The following is a 19,892-nucleotide window of genomic DNA, read 5'->3' on the forward strand; positions in this document are numbered from 1 at the left end:
CTGTAATATGGTACTGCTATGTGCACCAGTCTCCAGCCATGTATTTGATGTATTCTGAAACACAGTAAGGACGCATGTGTACCTATTTTTAAAGGGATTACAATTTTTTCCAAGATTAGATCAAGGTGGCTATATTTGCTGCATGAATAATTGTAAAACACAGACCTTAAGGCTACAGATGGAACTCAAATAGCTGCTGTGCTGTGTTCCTATGTCCTGCAAAACGTCTGTGCGCATGAAGGCAGGTACACACAGGGAATGTAATCATCAGCGTTATGTGGACGTGATTAACTGTGGCCTCAAATGTCGCCTTGAATGTCGTTGTTTGATTCCATCAATTATAGCAGCCTGGCTCCAGGGCTGATAATATCAGTTCTTCACTACCTTGGTACAGACTGAAATAAATATGGGTTTGGTCGTGTAAAAGCGCCAAGAGTTTTTGATGAATTTATCCATATTGACCATAGGAAATGTAATCATCTTTCCCTCAGGTGAAAATGTTGATAGATAGATAGATAGATAGATAGATAGATAGATAGATAGATAGATAGATAGATAGATAGATAGATAGATAGATAGATAGATAGATAGATAGATAGATAGATAGATAGATAGATAGATAGATAGATAGATAGATAGATAGATAGATAGATAGATAGATAGATAGATAGATAGATAGATAGATAGATAGATAGATAGATAGATAGATAGATAGATAGATAGATAGATAGATAGATAGATAGATAGATAGATAGATAGATAGATAGATAGATAGATAGATAGATAGATAGATAGATAGATAGATAGATAGATAGATAGATAGATAGATAGATAGATAGATAGATAGATAGATAGATAGATAGATAGATAGATAGATAGATAGACAGACTTTCAAACATCACTACAAAGATGTAATTTCTCATTCGAACATCACTGTGTCATGGTTGAAGAGACACTCCCTGGTGAAGGGGAAGATTAACCGCTGCTGTGCCACAGTCTATTGTGAAATTCCCAAACATCTGCTGGTCATGTCCGAGTGCACAGGCACTGTGTACTGGCGCCGCTGCTCTGCCTTGAAAATGGGGCAATAATTGAGCTGGTCAGAGAAAGTGCACTGGTAGCTGTAATGTGTCATTGAAGTGTGGTCTGCAGTGTGCATGCCTGAAGACACTTTCACTGCGGAGAAGCGCGCTCATTATCTTTTAACAAGAACATGGTTAAGAGGAAAGCATGACCTCAACGTCTCGCCTCCGGTTCCACCAGGCTGCTGAAACAGACGACACCTCGCTGAACAACGGATTGCGCAATGCGTTCGCTGACAATTAGAGAATAGAAGGGAGAGGAAATATCGCCCTAATCTAATTCACTCATAATAATGTACGTAGGATAAGGTGTTTTATGTTAATCAGAGTTTGTACAGCGGCATATAAACAGGAATTGAGCAATGTAATCATTTCCATCAGTAGTAGCTTGGTAGAAATATGGTCTCTTTCAAAATAAGGACAAAACCAGAATATTTGGTGCATGTAGATGTACTGACAGGCCGTGCTGGTTGTTGTATGACTGTGTCTGAGCATTAAACTTTACATGAGTTTGAGCAGTGGCTCCTGTATAAGAATATTTAAATGGCTCACATCAAGGCCGTAGTCATGAAGTGAACATTTGGGGGGGACCAAAATCTCACAACTCATTATAAACAAGATGAGTTTGTATGTGTTTTGTTATTTAAAACAATGTATATTTAATATGATATTATGCAAACCGTCCTCAAACCGGAATCAGTAGAACAGCATCTTATGCTAGTGAAGCAGCAAAAATATCCATGTTTGGATGTCTGTGTATAATCGAAAACAGAAAAGCAAAGCCATCAGCAACAACACTTAAAATTAGATTTAGCGCTAGCATTAGCTGGGAGAGCGGCGCCGTATACAGACATATACAGTGTCGCATGACGTGGCCCTTTGAACGGCACTGGCCTGTAGAAAAGAAACTGCGAACCAGCACTAGCACCAGCCTGGAACTGGAACCTGGTTTGCATTAGAGGAAAAGGGATATTGGACAAACCGCCTGCAGAGCTGCCAGAAACAGGATATGAACTGCACTACACCGTAATTCCTTAATCGTCAAAGTTTCATAGTGACTATTTTGGACGCCGGTGCTTTTTTGCTTGTCGTCATAGCATTACAGTTTTATTATTATTATCATCGGCCAGTTTACAATTCAGTTTATTGGGGGGGACAATTTTACCATATTTAAAGAAATGGGGGGACTTGCCCTCCCAATGACTAATGTGACTATTGCCCTGGCTCACATACATAACAGCTCAGTGCCCTTCATCTTCTTCATTCCGGTCCCCTCCCTGTTGTGTTCCCTGGAAAATGTCTTGTCCCCAATGCATATAAATGTCAGGGGTGGCTGTCATAGCGGACAGTGGAAACCTGACAGATTGATGGATGAGTGTGTGTGCGTGTATGTGTGTGTGTGTGTGTGTGTGTGTGTGTGTGTGTGTGTGTGTGTGTGTGTGTGTGTGTGTGTGTGTGTGTGTGTGTGTGTGTGTGTGTGTGTTAGGTGACTCACAGGCTGAAAGTGTCTTTTCCTTTCATACTGACCCCCACCTTTCTCACTGCGAATGCTTCAAGGCACACACACCCACGCACATTCACACACACACGCACACAAACACACAGACACACACACACTGTCATTATGAATCAAGTCACTACTTTTACAGTCGGAACCACGTGAAAGTGCAAATTGATAGGATGAAAAAAACATTTGGGCTTCATTTATAGATCGTGCAGATCCTTTGCTTCCTGCAGGAGTCAGACTATAAAACGTTTGTGTCTGTTAAGAAGGTCACTGTCAGATCAGATGATTATAAATTCTCATAAATTCTTGTCGTGTAGTGGCTGAGAAACATGAGAGACATGATGGACGTGACACGTTGCTCCCAGACCAATCAGCGTTAGCCTTCTGATATGAAGTGTGTGACATCACAGGAAAGGACGAGCTGGAGACGAGGAAAACATCATGCGACACCTACAACATCCTTCCTCTTTCATTCCTCTTTCACTTCTTCATGTGTACATTTGTGCTCAGCTTCATCACTTCAGCTGTGCACGTGGTGAAAAAAGAAAATGCTACTCTACTCCACTCTCGTCCATCATGACATACCACACAAGATAAAACGATCAGTCTTCACGCTCGATACCCATCGATAATTTTCAAACCATTTTCAAACCCACCCTGTCTTCTGGGTCGGGCTATAATCGGGTTGATATTGTGTTGCTTGACCACAGCTATAACAACACTTGTAGATGATAATGATGACACGATAATGATGATAATTCATACTTTTGTTGCTTAACAGAGTTTGAGAAGAGTCTGAGTGGGATCAATCTTCTTGTGTAATTCCCAGCAAGAAAGAGAAAGAGCTTAATTTTCTAAAATGTCAAAAAATTTCTTTACTGTATCAAAAGTTAATACTGTGAGAAATTCAAGATTGGATCAATGTTACTGATGCATTTGTGGTTAAGTAGCAGCTAAATGTTTACATTTGAATTTACTGCTCGTTTAATCTACGCATCATATTTTATAGAATGATCAAATATTTTGTATGTAATCTGGGAGCAACAATATATAGAACAGTTCCATTACTGTCATTTGGAAAAATGTTAATGCTGCTCACAAGGAAAATTATTGTATAAGATGAAAACTTTTAATAACAAATTCAAGGCAGCTTGATGGCAAATTGTATGTATTCAGCAAAGACCATCTTAAAATATTTAGAAGTCTAAGATTTTTTTTAATATAATAAAATTATAATTATTCAAAACACAGCTGATTGTGTCTGCAGCTGAAAGCAGCCCAGATGTTTTTAGTGTCGTTGCCAAACAGACAAGATGTGTTTTCAGACATGAGATGTGATGTGGATAAGTTGAGTCTGGTTCTGCTGCTGATAATGTGAATGAGTTTTTTTTCTCCACAGTCGCCAGAGTGTTTGCTCATACTGGGAACTGTTTTTAAGGTCTTGACCTTCTCTATAAAGAGCCTTGAGGAAATGTATATTATTTATCCCTATACAAATATAATTTCATTAAATTGAATTGAATGTGTATTTTGATAAGAGTGATATTTGGAGGTGAGATTGTCACCTCATTGTTTGTCCAAAATGTTTTGTAAAAATAGCTTCAGTATTGATTAATGCTCGTTAGTAATTGACTTGTAAGCAATTTGTACTTTATTTCATTCCACTGGTTGAAACAATGACATTTTGAATTAAACACACATACAAATACTTGCTCAGCTTTAGAACCAAATTAAATGTCGACTCTTACATTTACTTTTTTCATGAATTGCACAATATAAGCCATAAATTAGAGACAGGGGGAGTTGTTTTATCTCTCTCTCACACACACACACACACACACACACACACACACACACACACAGAGTTTGAATTGATTATAGACGGGAGCAGTCGCTGCCTTACATCCAATCAATGTGCACTGGTGCTCTGCAGCAGGACATGAAACTCCTATCTGATTCTCAATGTCATCCACTGGAGAGGACAGAAACTGCTTACACATGACAGCATGTCAATACCAGCCCTGTTTTCACCCTGGGACCTCCCAGTGTTTTTCACGTGCAGCACTTGTGTGTCAGAGCACTTGTAGTAGGCTATTCACATAATTACAACTGAGCTTTGAGGGTACTTCTCATCCCCGAGGGGCGATAAAACCTGATGGGCAGATTTTTATTTACTTAATTTTACATCCATTGTGTTTGAGCATGTTGGGGGGTCTTTTGCAGGTGGCAATAAAAATGGTTATGAGATTCAATGATGATGACTAGGAGGATCAGCTGAGGTAATTATAGCCAAACCCCAGTGGTGACCAGCTGAGACTGGAAGACTAAAGATGTGCAGCTCGGACGACTTCCCACTACAAGATGATGGGTCACAGGAGCTCAGTGGTTTGGAAGGACTCCAGCGACAACATACTGCTCAGCAGGACCATAAGGGGCCAGCTGAGGTGGCTCAAAGGGCCTGTGCTATTTATACAGAGCCGCTCAAGTCTCTTCTGATTTCTATTATAGTCAAAGCCTTACAAACTTTTTATGAATGACCAGAACCTGATGCATTAAGGGAGGGGCTGCACAGGCCAATCAATTACATGCAAAAGGTTACTTTGTTCCATGAACACTGTTTTGCTCACCCCACAGATTTCATGTCAAAGCAGTGACCTGCTTTCAGTGAGGCCTTAGTTCACCCGACAGTGTGGGAGAAAACATCAGGGTGAGATTGAGGGATTAAATCTAACAGTTCTCCAAGAGAAGTTTTATCAACAAACATCTGGCTGTTCACTGAACCCAGTGATAAACTTTGATTGTCCAATCATTGCTTCACTACTGTAAGTCGCAGCAGCAGCAGGCCGACCTCTATGCGAAGTGCTTTGAGATAATGTATCTTATGATTCGGTGCTATACGCATAAAATTGAAGTGAAATTGAATGAAGTAAGAACCCAAAACAAACCATAAGTATTATCCATATCCCATCTGCTATCAAGGAGGAGGCGTTGTTTACAACCTATACATATATCGTCAGCCACCAGGAAGTGTTCAAGATCATTTGGCTTCATTTGATTGGGGCGCTGTTATGTCATCCATTTTTGTGCACATGGTGCAATATCCGTGGTTAAGCTCTGTTCTGTTTAGAAAAGTTTATACTTTCACCAACTCCGGACAAAAAAAGACTTGGACGTTAAGTCTGCTCATTGGTTCGTCTTCATCCCTCTAAGCTTGATAGACAGCGGGTGGGAAACAGAGGTTAGTGAAATAGAGGATAAACAGGAAGTTGGAAACAATTTTCACTGTCTTGTTGGGTAAACTTCTCCCACTTGGGCCGTAGATACAAATTTTTTCGCTCAGAGCGCCTCCCAATAAGACACAGGCTAACATAAAGACAATGCTAGTCTGAGGGAAACAAGAGAAACACGATGTTGGAACAGAGAGCTACCCTCCATAACACACCTTCAACCATACTCATAGGACTAGAGTTACATACATAACCAATATTATTTGCAAAATGTTATTGATAACTGTAAATACATTACTATAGATTTTGCTCTCACTGTACTGTACTGTATGTTCATTATTTTAACTCCTATAAACAGTGAATTATAGTTTTCTTGCTCACTGTGTGGATCTAAGTCCTACATGACAGCCGAATACTTTGAGGGCTATTACTCTACTTTAAATCCACAGGCAGTATATCCTGCCCTAAATATGTGCATTATGTGAGAGATGATATGGTTTTTGTCAAGCACAGCATGAAAAATGGTGAAGTGTCTGAACTCCTCCTCCTCTCTGACCTACACCAAGGACACATGTCACCACATGAAGCCTGGCTTGATTTACACCTGCTTTATGGTGGGATTCGACTGAGGAGCAGATCGACCTCCAGGGAGCACGGGTACTTACATGTGTGTACAAAGTGTGCACGCATGTGTGTGTGTGTTTGAGATTATAGCTTGTCAGGTGAGCCCAGTGTTAACTGCTCTACGATGATGAAGAGGAATTGTAATGGAGCCATTTTCACATACCCACTTACAGTTTTTCTAAATGGGTTAAAGACGTATTAAAAGCATTACTGACCCGCTGCTCCCATCAAAAATCAATTGTGAGTAGGAATTACATTTTAGATAAATAATATGATCTTCATCTTTAGAGCATTAGAAAGTGTTGATCCGAAGATTTCGATCTCTGGAAAAGTTGCAAAGCTCCACTACAAGCACGGCTTTCCAAGACCAGTGGAGGGATTGTCTTGAAAATGTTATGACCCTCATGATTCCCAGAGGATAAAGTGAGTTTATAGTGACTTTGTTATCTCTGACATTTCCATTTGCACCACCATGGTCGCCATTAAATTAAATTGACATTCAATGTTTGTAGAGGTACTGATTTTTCCAAAGTATTTCCTCTGATATTCATCAGGTACGAATTTGTATCTTTTAAAATTTGGTTTATGACCTACCAGAGTATTAGGTCCACTCAAAGGGGGAATAAGTCAGAGACATAGTTGTAACTTTAAAAAGAATAAAGTCTTTATTTCCGGCTGTGTGTTATCTGTAATCTTTGGACACATCTGCATCACATTATCATAAATATTCTAAAGAAAGAACAACACAGACTTGAAGGAAGTGGCCTCTTTTGTGGAGGAGGAAATTATTGGTAGTGGTCCACTGCAAGGCCATTGTCACACAGTGTAGTTTCTCAAGAAACAATTACATTGGTTCATGATTCTGGATCCAGGGGAGTAGAACTCCAGCAAGCATGAGTTACTGCAAGTTATCCCTAAAAATATAGTTTACTTTATTATAATATAAAAACAAATTCTCATTAGATAATGACTTTATGCTCATAATATTATGACCCTCTCCTAGCCTTGTTCCACTCAGCACAAAGATGTTTCTCTCTCTCTGAGGTCAGATTAGGAGAATTCATAGAGCAAGGTGTTGTTCTGTAATGTTTGATGTTCTGTCGTCGTTCAGTTTATCACTCCTCTGCCTGTCCCTCTGTTTGTCCCCCCGTCTCTCCCTCTCCTTCATGCTGTCTGTCTCCAAGCCGCAGGCCAGTTCAGTAAAGCAGGTCTTTTGTAATCCTCTGTAAGACCTTCACATGCCTGTTGTATTAACATTAATATAAATTGACACACACAGATACACACCCATCCCTGCTGCTGACTTTCAGACACACATACATGCACACACACACACACACGCGCAGACTCTGAGGACCTGTCACACACGGTCAGCGGCACAGAGAAAAGCATTGCAAATTGACGTGAAGTAAGAGGAAACCAAGGCATTTCATCTCCATGAGACTATGTGGGCTGACGAAGAGCTGCAGGGCCACACACACATGCACACACACAAAAAAAAAGTTATTCATGTCAGCACACACAAGCGAACGCACACTGTGTGAGAGAGAGAGTATGAGCGCTGCGGGGAGGAAAACTGACAGATTGCGTCATCCTCCTGTTTCCTGTGACGCCAAGAGGCTTCCCCCCTTCAGACTGGTATTGCTTTTTTTTGCATATTTCATATTCATGTGCACAAGAAATGTGCTTAGTGTTAATAATCATATGTGCTTAGTTTACACACCATTAAGTGATGTATCTATTCCATTGAATGCTGTAGGAATAAGTCCACTGGTCACAAAGTCAAAGGATTTTTCGAATGGATTTTTTGGTCAGATGTCTGAAATAAGGTCTCTTATTAACATGAGACAGTTTTATTCTATAACAACTGGTATTTCTCTCAGAGAGCGTAAAGTCCCCTTATGTACCCACATTTCATTTTACTATTTTTATATAGATCTGCACAGAGTTTCACACCTGATTTTTGTCAAAAAGATCCATGAATTATTCTTGAGAAAAAAATGGAGAAAATTTGCACCAATTACCGGATCCTTCCACCAGGTTTTGTGGTATTCTGTCTGGTAGTTTTTGCGTAATTCTGCTAAATAAGACAAAGCAACAGATGCAGATGAAAACATAACCTCCTTGGCGAAAGGTAATAAAACACGTCAATCAATACCTCATATTTTCTCAAACAATGCAATAGAATAACAGTCAAGACAAAATGTAAGGAAAGTATTATTATTTTTTTGTCCGAAGACATTATATATTTGAAGAAGAACGGGTGGTTGATCGTGACAGAAAATGTCAGATTAATAGTGCTGATAAAACATTGTATCCATTTTTATAAGACGGTTCAGGTATATTTCCTCCGTTTTCTAAAGAAAACATCTTCACTTACTTTACATCAAATGTCCAAAAAACATCAGTGTTAGCGATAAAAGTATGAAATGAAGAAATACAATGAAAAACCGTGATCATTTCCATCATTTCTATACGTGTCATCAGTTGAGAAGTTTTAAGGCTAAAAACTTGGTGTAAATGACGTACATGGTGAGTATATATGAGTGAATTTTCATTTCTGGGTGAATTATCCCTTTAAGTTAATTTTGGGAAACAAAAGCCCTCCAGTGTAAAATCAGACCCAATTCGAACTCCAGTTATCTTATACGAGCAGATAAAGAATATGTGGGACAGTGCACTTTAAGGTTGATCCCATTGTTATGAACTATAGAATCACAAAGCTTGAGTGTTCTGGATCAGTGGCTCGACCTTAAATGAGGATAGCCATCTCAGGAAGCCCAAGTCAGGCAACCTCATCCACGCTAAAACCACAGTTATTTACGGTACACAGAACATTCCCCAAGGAGCCCGAACGCTCCCCTCTGAATTAGACTGGAACATTTCATCAGTCCTGCACACACGCACACCCTCGTCTGTTCAACATGCTCATCCATCCCGCTACGCAGCCGGCCCACCCCCCCACCATCCATTCCTTCCTTAACACTGTCCCCACAGCTGTCACTTCTCAAACACACGACATCCCGTCAATCCGACCAACTAGAGTGCCATCAGTCTCCACACAAGTTTCATCTGTTCATCCTTTCACCCGATCGCCCCCCCACCCCCCAACCATCCAACCATCCAACCATCCAACCATCCATTCCTGCACTCTTCCACCTCGCCTCCCCCACACATCTCTCCACAGAGGCTTGTCCAACGAGTGAGGAAGCAGCTTATGGAGCTTAGTTCTGCAAAGAAGCATCACCACCTACTTTATCCCCTGTCTGATGACTCTCTAGTTTGATTGTTAACACTTGCGAACACGCACACAGTCGCACACTCACGCACGCACACAGACACAAACAGCCCCCTTTCCGATGACTCCTGGGAAAATTCACGCCTGGCAAGAAGACTAATCTGGTCTTCAAATCCCAACATAGGCGTCTGAGAGCTTTGACGTCACAAGGTTTTCTAGACATGAACGTCCCTCCTCTGTGCAGTGGAGGAGGTGAAGAGAAAGTAAAACACATGAGAGTGAAAGACCGGATGACTTTCAGGCTACGTCCACATTTTTATAATGAAAGTGCTTTCCAGTGTTTTGATTCTGTGTCAGAAATAATCTCCATCCATACTAATAGACCTAGGATGGCTATATAACAGCATGGTGAAAAGTAGGATTAGGGATTTCTTTGTTTGGACCAGCAAGGAGGTGGAAGTGTTTCTGAAAGGGTCGAAACACGTGTAATTTGATTTTTGTATTCATCACTGGTCACTGAGGCTAATGCCGTTTGTTAGGGTCACATGATAGCAGCGTGACGAATCAGGGAAGAGAATGTCCTGATTGATAAGACTCATGTGTGTCTGTTTCATTGTTTCCTAAAGTCTCCATTCTCCATTCTCCATCCTCCAGAGGATGTTGCACCTTGTTAAATCCTATGCAGCACTATGAAGCTGGATTTCTTTTGTTATTATAATATCCCAGGAACTAATAAATGGATGACAGTTTGGTTCAACCGATCATTCTCCCTTCAGAATTATTGCAATAACTTTGGTGATCAATCAACTATTTATTAAATGTGTCCAATACTTTTTTTTTGACTAAATTACGTGAAAAACAAATGTCAACTCCATCGTCACAGTTTGTACTTGATGCTAATTAGCAAATGTTTGCATTCAAAAATAAACCGATGAACATGGTCCACAGTATCATTGCTCATTGCTCTCATGAGCATTAAGCTGAATGCACTGCAGGGTGAGGGCATATGAGGACACCCTGGTGGCCTGGACAGAAATCAAACTTTGGAGCTTTGCTGCATATACCATATCTCCCCCCCCCCCCTCTCTCTCTCTCTCTCTCTGTTTCTCCCCTGCTCTCATTTCCTGTCATCTCTCCACTGTCAGTTATGATCAAGGCATGAAATGCCCCAAACTTTTGCAGAAATGTTTAAAGATTCCACTCATTATCTGCAGGACTTTTAAAAAACCAAAAGCAGCCTAGACGTCACAATAATTATAATTAGCGGCTTGTCGTGCGTTCAGTGTGTGATTGCTCCGCATGACAAGTTAACAACGAGAGCAAACACCCATATGGTGAGCGGTGAGCGGAAGCCTCTGTATCTGTGTGTTTGTGTGTACACCAGGGGCAGCGCTGAAGCCACTACACTGAGCAGAACAAAAAGCAAACCTCAGGCCATCTCTGTCTAACTCTGTCGTTCTGTCTACTGTATCTGACTCTCTCCTTGTCTGCAAAGAGCAGGGAGGTTTCTACATAGTCTGACTTCACGATGAGGACAGTTGGAGATATAATAATGAGAAATAAGGACAAATACACCACATCCTGTGAGAGGAGTCATTAGATGTGATGCACTCATCAGCAAACCTTTGCTCTCGCATCCAAACCAAGTCCGCAAACATCATTATTCTCATTGTAAGAGACTGGAAGTCTGCTGCTCCAAATAAACAACATACAGAGTGTTAGTGAGAAGTTGCTGGAAGAGAAAGGAACAGATGCAATGCTCCTTATCACAGGTTCTCAAAGTTTGTGTGGTCCTGAAATCTTCCAGTTGGGTTTATGAAAAATAATTATGAAATAATACATACATGCAGTACGGGAGCAGATCTGTAGCAAAACCTTTAGGTCAGGATTGATGAGATAATCTTTAAGTGCTCAGAAAAAGAATGGGAATTTCAAAATCTACAATTCCCACAAGCATAAATATAGGAATTAATTACTGGGACGGGTGTCCTATGATTTCATATCAAAATGTTTGCTGTCATGAAGGCCAGCAAAGTTTTACTGCATCCAGCGTCCATGAGCTAAAATCCACCCAGAACAAGGTGTTGGTTTGATCTGATAACCTCAAACTATACTGGGTCAGACTCAGACACCACATTGGTCCTGCTTATGTGATGGGTAAAGTCCTTTTAGGCTCGTCTCACCACTTGGCAGCAATTCAGGCAAAGCATTGCAAGACCAGACTCCAGCGTATGCAGGAAAAACACAACTGTACAAGGGGATAAAAACTGCAAAATGTGGAGTTAGATTAGAAAAAATTCAAACTTCTGCTCCGCACGTGCAAGTTTTCCACCTTATCAGTACAACAACGTGATTCGTTTGATATGTTTGGCTGTTATAAAGAGATGAGGTGTAATATGTGTCCTACAACGATCATCTCTGTCATTGTAGGCTTTTATATTCAATCTGGCCCCTCTCTGGTTAAGATTACTCGGTTTTGTGTTGTTGCTGCACTGAGCCTTTGAGCTCAAAGCCAATCTGAACTTTCGGTTCGTCACTTGTAAAATGAAACCGCTGAAGCAGCTTTGCACTAAGTCAATAAGAACCAAAGAACACGCAGACATTTTCTGGACACACATCACAGTGTCAGCGCTGTCGATGTTTCTTTAAATGGGTTCAGATGGGGCATCTGTGGGGCCACGTAGGCACCTTTTTCTGGAAGATGAAAAAGAACCCAAATGACAGATTGCTGGTGGTGTTGTGTGTCGGACCTTTTTGCCCTGAGGCCCCTGACAGAATATTTGGGTCATGCAGGGGGAGGGATCTTCACACAGCAGCATGAAAAAGTGTTGTAGTAGTTTTCTGTTTACAGCTGTGTTGTGTGACCACAATATACGGCTAATCACACACTCCTGGTCACAGTGGATTTGTGCAGCACATCTGGTGCGCCTGCTGTGCCAGAGAGAAGTCCACAGCCCCTGAAAACAATAAGGCCTCAGCTGCAGATCTGAGGAGAAGGGAAGTCAATTACTGTACAGCTCAACCATCCAGACTGCTAAAACGCTGCAATGAATGAGCTCATGTGGAACAGTCCTCACATGAAGTAATGGGAAATTCATGAATTTCAATTGATTGCTGGAATGGATGAGGTCACAGTGGACTTGACCCCAGCCCTGACAACGCTTTATGATCAAAGAGGCAATTTCACTCACTGAAACTGGACAGGTGCCCATATAAAATCCATCAACAGTATACAGCTGCTGTTTTTTAGTTCCTTAAATGGTGCAATCGGTGTACAATAGTGTGTGAGCGAAGGGCCAGAGTGGTGAAAACAGACAATTCAAAATTAAAACATATAATATAATATAATAAACAGAAGGTCCTTGACTTGATTTCACCTAAAGGTTGAGAAACTCATTTAATCTGAATTTATCACCTCTATCTAATGCTCAGTTTCCTCAACAGCCAGAAACATAAAGTTTCATTGACCCCCAGTGGCATCTACTCTCGAAGATGGATACAGCATCTACAAGACTTCAATTAAGAACATATTTTACCCTAAACCACGTTATTTCATTGTTTAAACCAAACACAACATTAACCATAATGTTAAATAAATAAAACATGGATAATTATAATATCAGTTTGACAAACTATTACAATTATGCATTTTGTCATTCATTTTGGAGTACTCTAGGCCGGGATTTTTGAAAACCCGGCCTAGAACATGTTCAATGTCACTTTCGAAAATACCTGCATATAACAGCGTGGTATAACAAATAAACTAAGCATCAATGCCACAGTTACTAAATCTTAATAGGTGTATGGACAACAACAGAATGTTGGACCACATCTTGGTACATGAGCACTCATCTTCACGCCTCTGCTGCTATTTTGTCCATGCATGCAAATTGGACGCTGGTGATAAAATGTATCCAGTGGTGGTTAATGACGTATTCACCTCATAAACCATGACACATGTCTCTCCCCCGATATGACACTTCATTAGTCACCTATAATGATAAAAAGTGCAGAATTGCAGATTCTGGTTTGAAATCACATCCCACTTGTCTATGTAAAGATGAGGTTTACAGTTGTGTGACAAAAATACGAGGTAAAGTTTAAGAAAATACATCTTTGGACCCGAGACACACACATTATTCGCTCCACCTCCACATTACACTCCTGTTAGCTAATGAATGTGAATAAGTCACACTGCTTTCTGCATTGCAAAGAAAATCTGCAATGGTACATTTTATAGACATAGAAGATACTTCTATTTAGCACTTTAAGGAGTAAATTATTGTTTATAATTTGGGTCTAAAGTGGCCATACTTCTTATTTCAAAGGGAAGACCTGTGTCTCAATTCAGGGGTCACATCCTTCAGGTCAACTAGGCTTTCACATTTCTGAGGTTCCTTCCAACATTCTTCCATTCCCAAGCAACAAAGAACGCAGTCAGGATCTTTCTTTGGAAAACCTATTCCAGGACTCATTGCTTGTCGGTAATAAAACCACCGACCAAGCAATGTGAGCGGCCGAGTGGCTTTAAGTAGCTAGTGATGCAACAGTAAGGGTGGGACAAGCTAGTGATGCAAACAGGAAATTCTTCTTAGACCAGAATGTATCGTATCAGTATGACCTCTGTGGTTGACTCAGTGTAGGAATGCCACGAGTTCCTATGTAGGCCGAGTCCTCCGAAGGATGCAGCTCCTGAATTGGGACACAGGTAATTCATCCCTGTTGAATGGGATATTTTGTAGTGACGACCTAAAAGAGATTTACTATTTGTATCAGCGGCTCCCCTCAGCTTTACTGAGCTTTATAATGAGTTTGAGCTCACTGTGTGTGTGTCTAGAACTTTACTGTCATACCTCTATTACACCAAAAGCAATTATGTATATGCAGGCCTTTTTAAATGCGGGTAAACCCCCTAAAAAGGCGATTGACTACTTTGCATTGCCATAAGAACAGTTTGCCTTTGTGTTTTTCCACCCCCAGTGCGTCATGATCAACGTCACGACAACTGACGCGCTCTCTCACCTCGCTGTCCCAATAAATACGTTCACCTGGCTGTTACCTTTCCATCACTGACAATCAGAACCAGAACCAAAAAAAACTGTCTACTACAGAGTAATTTGTGCTGGGAGTGAATGCAGATTGTATCCATTCCAATTGTAAACAAAAGCCTGATGTCTACCAGTGGAAAATGGGCTTTACTTTACCCTTGACTCACTTTATTGTTCTCACAGCGTCGTTTTGGCCTGAGCAGGCAGCTGTTCTCATAGAAACTTCTGTTAAAAGCCTCTGCTCAGCAGCAAACAGCAGACAGATACAGTTAGAGGCAAGCGATGATCTTACTGAACCACTAAACAGCTAAAGACACAGGTATTTTTCCTCAGGACTTGGTGGAAACCAAACCAGAGCTAAAAGACAGGAAATGTTGGATAATGATCTTTAGAATCATCAGTTCTAATCTAATCTAATGGCCCCAAGTGCCCAAAAAACTGTTATTGCTGGATCTAACAGATGATGGTTAATTTCCCTCACAGTTACCTTTCCTTGCTTCCAAAAGCAGCTTTCATTCGAGACAATTAAGTCCTGCCTGCCAACATCTGAAAAGCAAAGACTCAAGTAAAAAAAAAAACCTGCAGTAAGATGGATTTCCCCTGATCTCAGCAGTCAGGGGCTGTTGAGGGTGTGATGCGTTTATACCCAAGCACATTAGCCACATCAGACTCCACCTGAGAGCTCAGCAGTCTGTATAATCCACCACCACCCACCTCGCACAAACCACAGTCGATGCAGCTGATTTGGGGTCAAAAGACACATTCAGCAGAGATTACAGGGAGCATGGGAAAGAAGAGCAGGCTCAATAAACGTGACCATGGCTGCGGATGACAGACAAAATAGAAAAGTGAGTGTTATGGTATTGAAAATCAATTTCCTACGCACACACACACACACAAACTGAGCGAGTGCATGCCTTCTTTCTTCCTCATCTTTCCTCATCCCTTCCTCTGACTTCACTGCTGCCACTACACGTTAGGCCTCACACTCCCTCACTCTCTGATGGTTTCTCTGGACCCGACCACCGACTCTAACACGGAGAGAAAGGAGACGACATCTCTGCTGCAAACACTCTTCATACAGTCCACTTTGGGAGTGGCCACCGTTCCAAATATCTGATTTAGTGTACACGATATTTAATTTCGAGGAATTAAAACTCTTCATTTTTGTTTTTCTTGCTGTGAGTTAGAAGATTGATGCCACTGCCACCATGTAAACATGAAGCTACACCTGAAAGATGGAAACAGTTGGAGCCTGGTGCTATAGAGAAAACAAATGTCATATATATTATCTCCTTTATGTTACTCTCATGTCTACACCATGTTTAGGTATGTTTATCAGTAGTTCATGTCCTGCATCAAAGGCCATGTAACAGATCACGTTTTTCTTCAGCTATACGCACATGAATTTCCCACTTCAGGTTTATTTTTCACCATTAATCTCTGACCTGCACTCAACGCTGTGCCTGTTCACATCCGGCGTTAACGCTGACCGAAGCTGCTAACGTCGCTGCTCACCAAAATATAAACACTTTACAAAGTACTGGGTTAGCACTCCCTGTCGTTCGACGTTAACACAGAGCTGGTGATGTGCTGTCATCCATGAGCACACCTTACAGTTAACAAGGGATGGAGTGGAGGATAAAGCAGTTAACGCTCAGTCTTTTACACAGAGCTCAGCTGGAATAGTGTCGTTATTAACAGTGTTCGGACGATGAAAGTAATTTCTCTGTTACACAGTTTTTCCATCAGAGAGCACTGACAAGGGACTATCAAATATGTAGTGTGTATTTTTGTGTGTGTGTGTGTGTGTGTGTGTGTGTGTGAACTTCATATATTATGAATGAATTTGTAGGGATGAAATAAGAAGCTTATGTTCTTCAACCAAATCAAACCAGAATCCCAGTGAGCACTCAGTAATAAACAAATAACATATAATATATGACATAAATGTTTACTATGTTAAAAGGCTTCGTTTTACTGTACTTTTGTCTTTCAGTTTCTGCATAAAAAGGCTACTATGGGAAAAACTATTAGATATGCTTTGTCAGATTCTTTTTAAAAGATTAAATATATTAAGTGCATCAGAATCCACTGTCAGTCAGTCAGGCTGTATTTGATAATAAGGTGCACTCGACATTACGCCTGTGCATGTATTTTAACATGAACATACATCTTTAAATCAAAACAGGTAAATTGACAGTGCACGACATAGAGAGAAGCTCAAATAATGTCACAGTATTTATGCAAAATAAACAAGAAGTTAAATGTCTATGGTATTGATTAATATAACATAAATCACTAACTGTAATGATTTAGTTTATTTATTAGTATTATTTTAAGTAAATAAATAGTTTTTAAAAAATAAATATGATCATCAGAGCTATTGCTGACATTTTCTACTCCTGCCAATCCACCTTGATTAAAAACGTAGCCACCAAAGGTCATTTTTCAATATTAACAACCTAAGCTTAAATTCCTTATAAAGATTTAAATCAGTTCTAATGAATAAAAACAGCAGTGTCCTCTCACCTGAGGCGTTGAAACCGACGTGGAGTTCTTTTGTTTTCTCTGTCAGGATGAGAGCTGCTTCAGTGTGACAGAAAGTGTTTGGCCAGCAGCTCCGTCTCAGCATCCAGCATCCTCTCCGCTACTCTCCTCCTCACTGTCGTCCTCCTCAACACACACACTGTAGTAAAACCCTCGCTCCGCCTCCCTCCATGTCATCCTCCCTCCCTCCCTCCCTCCCTCCCTCTCTTCCTCTTTCACTAAATCCGTCCTCTCTCATCTCTTCAGCCAAAGACAAGATGGTGATGACACCGTTTAATTAAAGCACCATTGACTGAGCTGTATTCTGCAGCTGCTAATCTTTCAAATCATCCAGATGTGCAAAGTATTTACTGATGTACAGCACTTATGGTTTGGATACAGGAGAATTTCCATTTTACAAAACTGCACATTTGCGATCCACCATATTTATCTGACAGCAATGATTTCCTGATTTAGATATTGTGTAAAAAGGGGGAAAGTAAAGACATAAAATACAAAAAATAGTTGCAGATATCATTTTATATAATATAATATAATAATTGAAACTGTGTGATGATTACTATTGTTGGCAAGTGCCTCTGACAAAAACAATATGTCAAATTGGAACAGTCGCGTCGTCTTTAAACTATGAATATCTTCACCATGATTACCCCAAAACACATTTACAGTTGCAGTGGGTCATTGACGTGACGCCATATATTTTCTGTCCGACTGCATTTTCTTCTGTTAAAAAAAGGTTTAAATACATAAAGAAATACCATATATATGTAGTACCTGTCCCGCACTTTAAAGTTATTTTAATGTTTGTGTTTTTTAAAGTGTCAAAATATCATGTGGTTCAACCGTCCAGCCATGACTGCTGTTGTGAAAACCTCTTTGAAATGACTCAAAATCTATTCAAATTTATTTTCTTCGATATTTGGCATGATTTCCAAAGTCTTCTGTAATCCTGTGCAAAATTGCAAAGCATTTGCATTTATATTTCGATCATAGTATACAAACAAACTTTGTCCGATGATGTCCAATTTGATGAAATATTATAAGGGTTATATGGTGCGACCATCAAGAAATGACCAATTAGGGACTTTAATGTTGAAATCCATTCAAAGACAGGACGTTGCATCATAAACCATTTTGCCAAGGACCCATGGAAGCAGCAACAGGTTTGTAACTCTCTCTCAAATTTGGAAACAAAAAACCCTTTTTCACAACTGGTATGTAGTTGCCACATTTGGATATAATGTGGTATGACCTCAAAAAAACTATGAATTCTAAGTTATTTCTAAAAATATATATTTTGATAATAAATTTCATAGTGACTTTGTGCTGACCTAGTTTGTTTTCTTTAGATGGCCAATTCTGTGGCTGTAAATTTTGACAGAACTAGAAAAATATCATGTGGTGCGACAAAATGTGGTGCCACCAAGTGTTTTGCATGATAGATATATGCATGAGATCATTATTTTAAAAAAACTCTAAAGAAATGCAACTACTTTGCTACTAATGACTTATTATATTATTGAGAAATTGTAAAAAAAAAATGTAAGCATATTTAGGAAATTAATTCAATTTAAGACAAATCACAGTCGCCACGGCCAATTCATCTAGATGAAAAAACACTCAAATCAAATAATTCTAAATTTTTATATCATTTTATGTGTACACAACATTCCTAATGTTTGAATAATTATAATAGATAATGCTTTTTTTTGTATTTTAAAATTGGCCTGTTGAAAATCCTTATATGTCATTGACCCATGTAATTAAAAACATATTTTCAAGAAAGATCCAAAACGTGAACGTAAAGGTGTCACAGCTGCTTTCCTCTTTCCTCACTTGATCATCTCACCTCCCCCCTGGATTTCTCGGATGAGCCCTTTGGGAGGTAATGACCCGTAGGTCTGGAACCACACGATTAACTAACCTAACTGAACATAAAGAATTTCAAACCAGCTTCACCTCCAGCAGCTCCAACAGCATCATGCTCATGAAGCATTGTTGCATCACTATCTACAATCTGATCATGTCAGATAACATATCCAACTGAATACTTTTATTGTTAGTGCTTGATGTCAATTTAGCTGATAACGCTAAACTGTACTTCTATTTACCTGTAAACGAGTTAAGGACCTGAATTCTGTTCTCTCTAGCTTTTTTTACGATCACAATTTCCTTTACCAATTTAAGCAGAAGTGGAAAAATTTGCTAAAAGTGCAGAGGGACATATAGGGCTGAGTATATATGCAAACAGACAAACACTAGAGTATTGAGGGCAATGCATTTATATAAATATATGAAGCCATATACAACATTTTAGCAGCTTCAGTAGACAATTGCAAGTCAAATTTCGAGTTAAATGTTGTTTGATTTGTTTGCTACCGTTTTAGAATGAAACCTAGTCCCATCCATTTAACTCTCTGCCTCTCTGAGTACATACACGTGCTTTAAAATGGCCTTCGTCCATTCAGCATATGGGAATCCTTTCTTATAGATCTATTTTTGGTCCTGTATTTACCCTCAAGCGAAACAGCTGCACTTATTATGTACAATACAATACAAATCCAATAGGCCGGCTGCACTGTGCAATTAGAGACCGTACTGATTATGTAATTCTAT

General features: G+C 39.9%; 1 protein-coding gene across 1 annotated transcript in view; it reads right to left on the bottom strand.

The window, feature by feature from the left end:
* rph3aa (rabphilin 3A homolog (mouse), a) overlaps nucleotides 1-17,361 on the bottom strand; it is a 30,784-nt gene extending 13,423 nt beyond the window's left edge. Inside the window, 2 exon segments of the mRNA XM_061074262.1 lie at nucleotides 17,259-17,292; nucleotides 17,295-17,361. Coding sequence (XP_060930245.1) covers nucleotides 17,259-17,292; nucleotides 17,295-17,361 — 101 coding nt within the window.
* Between the last annotated feature and the right edge of the window lie 2,531 nt (nucleotides 17,362-19,892).

Source organism: Limanda limanda, chromosome 1 (assembly GCF_963576545.1).
Source record: "Limanda limanda chromosome 1, fLimLim1.1, whole genome shotgun sequence".
In the NCBI taxonomy this organism is placed as follows: Eukaryota; Metazoa; Chordata; class Actinopteri; order Pleuronectiformes; family Pleuronectidae; genus Limanda; species Limanda limanda.